Below are 9,387 nucleotides of genomic sequence, written 5' to 3' on the forward strand. Positions count from 1 at the left end.
ATAAAATAATATTTTTTTTCAATACTACAAAATTCTTGAATGTAGATGAAATTGTATTTTTTTTTTTTTTTTTTTGTGCAATACAGTATCCCGTTGTTTTCAATATACATTTCGCGCAGATATTTCATAAATCATCGCGAAAAAATTATCTTTCGACAATGATGGTTTACATGTAAATTTTGTTGTTGTTGATATTTTCATTTTTTTTAAACAAATGACTTATCTATTTTATCTTTATTTTATATGTTTATGTACATTTGGACTGTACGAGGTTGTTAAGCAGTAGTATGCCAATTTTAGATACACAAATTCATATATCTTGTAATTACAACCATGTACAAGTATATATGTTTTTCGCAGAAAAAAACGGGGAAAATAACTATATTTGTTTGAATTATTCAGCAATCAATATTCATATTTTTACATACGTTCAAACTTTCAGAGTGGTTGAGTAGCCGATTTAAACTATTTCAGTATATATATATTTTATTCCTACGGCATTTTGTAGAACATATAAACTTTCAATACATTTAAAATGAACATTGCAAATTAATTATTTTTAAAAAGCTAATCATGTAACTTACCTTTAACAAATTCCATACACTGTATAACACTTGGTCCATCTAACTTGTAATCCATATTACATGCTACTTGTATCATATTGAGGAATCTTTTATTAACTATGCCTGATATATTTGAATGCTCTAATGTTATAATTGGACACTGAACACCTAGTTAAATAAATAAGTATATGTAGTTTATACGGTCATAAATATACATAATGTAACAACCACATTCGCTACACTGGTCCTTCGGATCAAATTGATAAAGACAAATAAGGTGAGCGTAGAATGATGCGTAGCCGGTGTTGCCATATATGTCACAGTGGTGCAAATTCGAGTCCCGCAGAGGGAGCGACCAAAATTTTGCTTCGCAAATACTAAACTTCGGCCATAGTAAAAACCACATCATAACATGAGAAGATAATATAGGGTTTACAGTAAATCACGTTAAAAAATGGCGTATTCCTATCAAGTGGAGTAGCGTATAAATATTTGGGTATGCAGTAACTTGGTACAAAGCTTACATCGTTTATATCTCCATGGTCGACACTGAACCGATGTATTTTACTTGGTGAAATCTCTGCTCTTACAAGTTCATATCTAAGATCCCTAGCTTTACGGAATGCCAGAGCAGGTGATTCAGGAAAAACTTTGGTAAGCGTATGATGTTTTGAAATGGCTTCCCAATTAGAAGGAAGTAGCTTGGTGAGTTTTCAAAACGTCGGCTAATGTTATAATTGCGTTCAAATACCCAATAATCTACGCCTGTTAATTTGTAACCATGATAAATCCAAAACCCATGGAGTTCATGTAGACGTTAATTTGTAGTATCGTCAGATGAGCAAATGCGCTGAATTCTAAGAGCCATGCTATATAGTATGCTTTTAGTACCATAATTTGGGTTACAACTAGTGGAAGTCATGCATTGGTGACTATCATCGTGTGTACTGTGAAGGTCAATTGACATTTCACCGTCTCCAATAGACGTTTGTAGTATCCAAAATGCATTTTTGTGTCATGAATTTAAATAGTAAAATTGGTTGATATAATGAGCGATTACATTTTTCAAAATTTTGTTGAGACTCATTCCATTTCATGTCGACATCATCAATGAATCAAAAAGAAGAATGGGGTTAAATACAGATGTTGTAATCATTTGATTTCCAATTAACCCATGAAGAAATTTGCACATGAATGCATATATGCAATTTTCGTTTCAATAGCTGTCAAATAATTTGGTATGATGTTCGTTGTTAAAAAGTAAAAAAAATAAAGTTGTTACTCTTCGAAATATTACATGACTCATAATCTTCTCTACAAGCATGTGGGGTAATATTATTACGTGAAGTGATATCGAGGGAGACCAGAAGTGATTTAGGAGGTAGAGGAGTTATATGTTTTATTTGTCTCGAATAATCCGAAGTAAATATGACGGGAACTTTTGAACTAGGGGTATCAGATGGTAATCAACAATTTCAGCAATATTTTTGATGGGATGACTATTAGAAGAAGCTATACCTTTGTTTGTGAATTTTAAGCAGAAAATAAAAACTATTTCAGTTATACGAAATGCTAAAGACAGATGGTATCTACTTGTTGGATAAGTGCTTGAACTCTGATTGTATTTTGTCAACAACATTTTGTAGTGCGGCATATCTATTCGGTTAAGGAGCTTTTTGTAATCAGCTATATATAGATATACCATCATGCTAAGCATGAAAGTTCTTAATACTATACACAGGAACCATAGCAATGATACATTGAATACTTTAATTGTATTTATTCAATTTGTTCCAAATTGTCCAATTGTTTGGTTCTTTTATATTTTGTGTTACCTGGATTGTTATAACGAGGTCTTTAACATCGATTGACCTGCATTCTAAAGTTCTAAACAAAACAATGTTTTGGTTATGAATGAATAATTAGTATACAGACTGCCACCCTGTAGAAATTGTATTATGATAATTGACAGTTGACGCTTTGTATTAATCCTTCTGGGTTTAATGAATTCATTTATATATTTATGTCCTTTATGAATTATAAATAGTTTGAACAATATCATAAATACATCAAACAAAATATAACAATACACGAAAACTATTACATGTAAAGTACATTCGTTTTTGAGAAAGAAGTAACGAGGTTAAATTATGGCATAGTAGTAACACACCGTTTTGTTGACATTCCATCAAATATCTCTGTTGAATTTTGCTTACACTGGATATGATGATAGTGATATTATAGTGGCAAATTGCTGTCGTTTTAGTATGAATTACAGTACTCCAGTGGCCTACATAGCCAAAAAGGTTCTAAAACTCCATCCTCTTAACATTTAAACTGATAAAATATATGTGAAGTTACAATAAAAAATATTCAATTGCAGTAATGAACGTGGCGACTGCCATTATGGCATCAGAGTTATCGTGAAGAAGTCATCGTTATCCCTCGAAGTTACTTAGTTCCTTCTATAAGTTCCTTGATTGTAGAAATCCATTGTCAAATATCAATTGCTAAATGTAGCGTAAGAAATAATTTTGACGGAATTTTTCTTATGTATGTATGTACACCTTCCTTCTTTCTTCTTTATTCATTGGAAAATTCCATGTTATGTCAGTTTAACTCAGTATAAACATCTACAGGTTTTCGGTTTGATGTGGATCCTATAACCAGAATACAATTATAGACTTTTTTCAATAAACAATAACTGACCCGCTCATAAACGTAGTCATGGAAGAACTTACTTTATGTAATGTAATTTGCACTGCAATTCGAGCATCAAAATGTAATAAAGCTTTTTTGTTATGTGCTCATGCATGATTGGTTTGGCATTTTGAATTAATGAGCATCTTCTACCATTATCGTGCATGTAAGATATGTATACAATGTTTTGATAACACATCAAATATTTATATTCAAAAGTAAATTCCTATGGTATAGATTACTATAATTCAAATCAACTTCCCGTCGTAAAAATGCATCATTATATTGATATCGTAATTACATTTTAATTTATAGTCTTCATGAAGCTTAAATAAAACTATTTGTAAGAAGTGATTTTGTTTGATAGATAAATTAAATAAGTGTATGCAAATGTTTCATCAATGAAAGTAGAATAGATAAAGATTTAGAACTACCTTTGCTCATTTTGATATCTTCATAAGGTGTTGTAGCTTCTTTAAGCTTTCTTCTACAATAGAAAATGTCATACCTATAAAAAAAACCGTCGTTGGTAATGGAAGTATATAATGCACCGCGTTTTCAACGACATAACTTTGAAATAATTAATTGTTATGTAAGAGTGTTCCAAGTGAACGCATAATCAATGTAGGTCTGAAACGGGATTAGCATCAACCTTACATTCCAAAATATTATGTCACTCCATTTTATACTTGCAGCAGAGTTGATACGAAAAAGACAGGCCAGATTTTGAAACACGTACAGGTTTGTCTGTATAAACATAATAAATTTGTAACGACGTTAAATCCATTTTGTCGAACTGTAATGACGTACCTTAACAAACATATTGCAGGATATATGTACATGCATCAACAAAAAAAAATGCGTGCTATTATATGGCTTTATTTTCATTTTATTCTAATTTTTAATTTGTTGTTACATGTATTAAAGGTAGTTCGTTTTAGATAAAGTGACTTGATTTCAGATTTCGGATGCATGTTTATTGTACAATATACATTTAAAACGGACAAAGAAAAAAAACAAGTTTATACACATTATATATTACGAAACGAGCCGCGAGCTTTTTTCGGAAAAAGTAATCATTTTACTGAAAATTGTTTCAACCCATTTACTTTTCAATGCTTAAGCAAAATCAATTTACAAAACCGAAAAAAGTACATCTCAATTTACGGGGTTTACTTTATCAATATCAAAGTTGCTATGATATAATTATATTTCACGAGTATTGTTAAATACACCCGTTGAAGTATCAAAAACATTCCTTATGATAGAAGTTTTTCAGGGAAATTCTTTCATACTGCAGGTAAAAAAATCGATTTACATACATAATACATGTATGGTTTACTTAAATATTGTGGTGTCTGCAGCTTCTCCCGACTTTCAACCAAATCAAGAATGTTAATTCTGGCAACGGGCAAATTTCATACACAGCTTATATTATTTTATCTCAAATGACAATGCCAAGCTGATACAGGTCATGTGGTCACTAACAGTTTTTGAATAAGATGTTTAGGTGAATTTTGAAATGCATGGAGCATCTGCGGTTTCATAATAATTGAAAAATGGTAACTCAATATACATGTACGATGAAAAATGGGTTTTGTTCACATCAAAACAATTAATAAACTTTTTTTTTTCAAATATTGTTTCTCACAGTTGAATCGAAATTAATGTTCTATTTTATTTCCTGTCACACCGTAAATACTAATGTAAAGTATAACATACCTGACATGTATTACAACTCCTGTTAATGCTGCAATACAAATTAAGGAACAACCGAACAATACTCCAAATACCATGTTGAACACTCTGTTACTTGACTCTGTAGTAAACAGTGATATCATTTCAAAATACTCAAGTACTATATTTTAAGATATTCAAACAATATATTTATTCTGTTGAGGAGGAACAATTGACAAGCAAGGCTGTAAGATCAACGAACATTACAGTCTACTGGAAAACAAATTACAAAAAAAAAGTGTAAAACTAAAACCAGACCTACCCGAACTAAGCCCATAACATTTAAGAATTACCGGATTTAAGCCCATGTCTCGAACATTTAGACGGCGCTGGTTTCCATTGTCCATAAACATTACATTTTGATCTTACAGAGGTTCCAAAGAACTCTGCGTCACAGAAAAATGTAACACTTTCGTTATAAAAGTACTTCATTTTTAGTGGCAATACAATCACGTTCGGTGGTATATTGTTGGTTTTACATGATACATCTACAATTGCACAAGAATTTGTTAAAGTCAAACACATTACCTATACACGGGGGCATTATATTAGAAATATGCAAGTCGTATTCCTTTGATCCTTCTGCATTACGTATTTGCATATAATGAGACACATAATGCTGCTATATTGAATAAACAAAAATAATGATTGTATAAAACAAAAAAATCTATGACAGACGATTACAGAATAAAAATCAGAAAGAAACAAAATAATTGTATAAAAATAATATGAATGTAAAATATATGTGTAGATACAAAAAAGAACAGGTGTTTATCTTAAGATAAAGCATGCCTTTAATTTTGCTGTAAAAGTATCTTCCGTTTTGAATGAATAACGCACAAATGTTGAAAATATGTTTTTAGTTTGTAGTTGTACCAGTTGTATGAATTGCAGATTCAAATACTATGTTTCAACTATGGTTTTAAATGATACATTATAAACACAGTACATACATTGACATACAGGAAACTGTGCGTTCCAATGACCGGTGGCTAAACATTTAAGGTCTGCTGGTCCACTCAATATAAATCCACTTTCACACTGTATATGCACAGTATCTTTGAAGTAATATTTTATTGGATGTGATGGATGTTTCATGTTCGGTATGTTCAGAACTGGACAGGATAAAGCTGTATATAATACAAATATATATGTCATATACAGTATAAACGGACACTATAGTTACTGACATTTTTAAACGACAATGTATGTTTCGTTAGTAAAATCTAAAGAGGCAGTCTATGTTAAAATCAGTCAGACCTATGAGTGGCGCAGGGTAAATTCACACTGTTTTTTTTTTTTTTTTTTGTTTTTTTGTTTTTGTTTTTCAATATTATAAAATGAGTATAGGTTCGATGTATATATCAAAGAGAACAACATCACTACAGGGTAGGCTACAGCTGGCCAAAAAACATTATTCAGAGTTACAGTGAAATGGTAGTCCCTATTTACTCAAGTAACATAAAATACACTAAACGATCTGAGTCCCTTGTTACAACGGAAATAAAGAAATTGAATATACATATCACAAATGTACAAACTAAAGATTTATAGCATTAAACTGACATACCGCATTCAGACCAGTTTAAACATATAAGAGGTGATGTCCACTTCGTATGAAATATTAATCCCAAATTTTACTAGGGGTTGGCAATCAAGATACATCATAAGCTATTCGAAAAAGGACTTAACCCATATCATGACGATTTTTTTTTAATACAGTGCTTCTGTGCAAATGCCATATGAGCCGAATCAATGTTAATACCATAAAATGTTATCCTTAATGATTTGACAACAGCATCATAACTATGCCTCATACAGATGAGTCTGTTCAACTTTTTAGTTCTTACTGGGTGCGTATCGAGCTTACCGTGACTTTTGTAAGTATTAACATAGAACAACACTGAGAGATACACGCAAGTATTAATCCTTTACAGAGTGCATGTATATATATAAATCAAAAGGGCAATCGCTGTGAAAGTACTTTTATTCGTTGGTATCAATTTTTGTGGTTTAAGGAAAATCATCGGTTTGAATATTATTGAATTCTTGAACTTGAAATCCCAGTAATACCAAGGAATAAAAAATTGCTTCGTTCGTGTTCGAAATTAGAATTATAGTTTGTCGAATCCACGAAAATAAAAACAAAACAAAACAAACAAAACAAAACAGGAGCCTGAATCGCTCACCTGTTTGACTTTTGCCTTTCAAATGCAATACATTTAACAAGAAGTTGACTTAAGAAGACTTGGTAGGACTAATCATCAATATTGGCTGAGAACTTAACAAAATAAAACCCCGTCATTTTTGCTTTTCCAGGGTAATAACTCTTACAAAGAGTGGTCTGACAACTTTTATTACTGACAACTTTTGTATTTCTAATAATAAGAATCATTTCGGCCACTGAAAGTATTTGGCTAAACCTAATGGTTTTGAAGATTTAGCTGAAAACTACTGACTGACCCCTGTGTTCTATTTTTAGCAATGGTGGACATTTTTTTCGACGGAACAAATCTTCACATAAGTTCTATGCAAAATATCCCAAGGAACATTTCTACCAAGTTTTGTTCCAATTGCTGAAATAGTGTCAGAGGAGACATTTTTGAAGAAATAACATTAAAATGACACAAAAAATTTCAAAAAAAGGCAATTAGTCCAACATAGTTTGATGAATTAAAACGAACATTCGACCACGGGTATTTCTCAGATGCTTAACAGTTTGAATTTGGATAAACCTAACCGTTTTCAATATATTCAGGAAAAACTACTATCTGACCCCTATGTTATATTTTTGATAACGGCGGCCATGCTTTTCGACAGATCAAAAATATTCCTATTGTTACTATGTAGAATACACAAAGGTTTCTTTCCAATTGGGCAAATAGGGTCAGATGAGATCATTAGAAATAACAAAAAAAAAAAAAAAAAAAAAAAAAACTTCGAAAAAAGGCCAGAGTAAAATGTAAATTAAACCACAGATAATGCTGAATAAAGTTACTTCTGTCAGAATTTAGTTAAACTTAACGGTTTTTGAGATGTATGCGAAAAACTACTGTTTGACCCTATGTTCTATTTTTAATAAAGGCATCCATGTTCTTCGACGGATCAAAACCCCCAACATCAGTTCTATGCAGATACCTCTAGAAACATTCTTATTAAGTTCGGTTCCAATCAGTCAAGTAGTGTCAGAGGAGACGACGGACGCCAAGTGATGGCAATATATCTCACAAAGCATTCGGCCAGGTAAGCTACAAACGAACAAAAACGAAAATAAATTTGATACCCTACGAAAAAAATATATGTTCACAATAAAATGACGCCATAATCTCAAAATCATGATCAGTTAATAAAAGAAAACCTGAAAACTGAGTAATTTAAACGTTTGTTTTGTCTCGATAAAGAAACCTACGATCACATGTTGGTACGTATCCACTCCACTGTCCTGAAGATGTACAGGTGATTGTTTTGTTTCCTACCACATTATAGCCAGTGTCACAGACAAACGTGATTTTGTCATGGTAACGATAACCTGATACCTTAATTGGTTGTACAATATGTGGTCTTAAAATTAAGACATGGCAGCACACCGTTTCTATTAAATTAAACAAAAAAGTGTATCAGCAACATGTTCTAAAACATAATAACATTATAAAAAAATTCAACAACACTCAACGAAAAACCGTCACATTTTTTTGTATGCTGAATGCATTTTTTTTTCATAATGTTACGAAGCGACCTGCTGAATGATTTACATATTTGAGGTATATTATAGATCAATGGTTAACTTTCATTTACTTCCCATGTGCTGGATCTTATTTATCTTTTACAATCATTTTCCATAATCTCTTTCACTTCATTCATTATTAAGACGCTTTAACTTTCAAAATTTACACACAATCTACTAAATTCTATACATTTCCTACGGACTTAAATAATATTGTTGTGTTATGCCTTACCTTCAGTTTTTTGTTTATGTATTCTGTCTTATTCGGTCCGTTACTTTGTGTATGTAGATTGTCTTTGTTTCCTGTTTTCAGGTAAAGGGCATTTTGGTTTGTCTTATGTTTATTTTTTGTTCATTCTGTTCGCTACATTGTGTCTCTGCATTATTTGTTTATGGTTTTGGATTTTAAAGAATTTAAATCATCCCACTGCTGACTTTTCGGTATTGTTTTGCCAAGTATTAGTAGTTTTAATTTGTGATTTGTACCTTTGTTGTAACTTCGGTCTTTAGTAGGCATACCACTTTTAAAGAGAGGCTTGAGATTAGTTTTGCATCAGTTCAACTGATTTGTTCTACAGACAAAATATGAACAGTAAAAAAATATAAGCATTTTTTGTACATAAAAGTAAAATATACAAATATTATTTCATTGTAATGAAAGTT

The 9,387-nt window shown here is 31.3% G+C and overlaps 1 protein-coding gene across 1 annotated transcript; it reads right to left on the reverse strand.

The window, feature by feature from the left end:
* Nucleotides 1-3,048: 3,048 nt before the first annotated feature.
* LOC148605285 (E-selectin-like) lies at nucleotides 3,049-8,572 on the reverse strand. Its single transcript, XM_088549057.1, has 6 exons — nucleotides 8,410-8,572; nucleotides 5,954-6,130; nucleotides 5,294-5,488; nucleotides 4,986-5,082; nucleotides 3,698-3,750; nucleotides 3,049-3,223 (listed from the first exon to the last, which is right to left on the reverse strand). Exons 2-6 carry the CDS (start codon nucleotides 6,096-6,098, stop codon nucleotides 3,174-3,176), a joined length of 540 nt encoding a protein of 179 aa, XP_088405183.1. The 5' UTR covers nucleotides 6,099-6,130; nucleotides 8,410-8,572; the 3' UTR covers nucleotides 3,049-3,173.
* Between the last annotated feature and the right edge of the window lie 815 nt (nucleotides 8,573-9,387).

The sequence above is a fragment of the Perna viridis genome, chromosome 10 (genome assembly GCF_037379345.1).
Source record: "Perna viridis isolate PV_CMFRI_1.1 ecotype Kerala chromosome 10, ASM3737934v1, whole genome shotgun sequence".
Classification (NCBI taxonomy): Eukaryota; Metazoa; Mollusca; class Bivalvia; order Mytilida; family Mytilidae; genus Perna; species Perna viridis.

Excerpts from the sequence above, each read along its gene's own strand:
- LOC148605285 (XM_088549057.1), bottom strand. The coding sequence starts at position 6,098 with ATGAAACATCCATCACATCCAATAAAATATTACTTCAAAGATACTGTG. Across the intron at positions 3,751-4,985 it reads GGAGTTGTAATACATGTCAG|AAGAAAGCTTAAAGAAGCTA; the intron begins GTATGTTATACT and ends TTTCTATTGTAG. Across the intron at positions 3,224-3,697 it reads AGATATCAAAATGAGCAAAG|GATCCACATCAAACCGAAAA; the intron begins GTAGTTCTAAAT and ends TTCTGGTTATAG.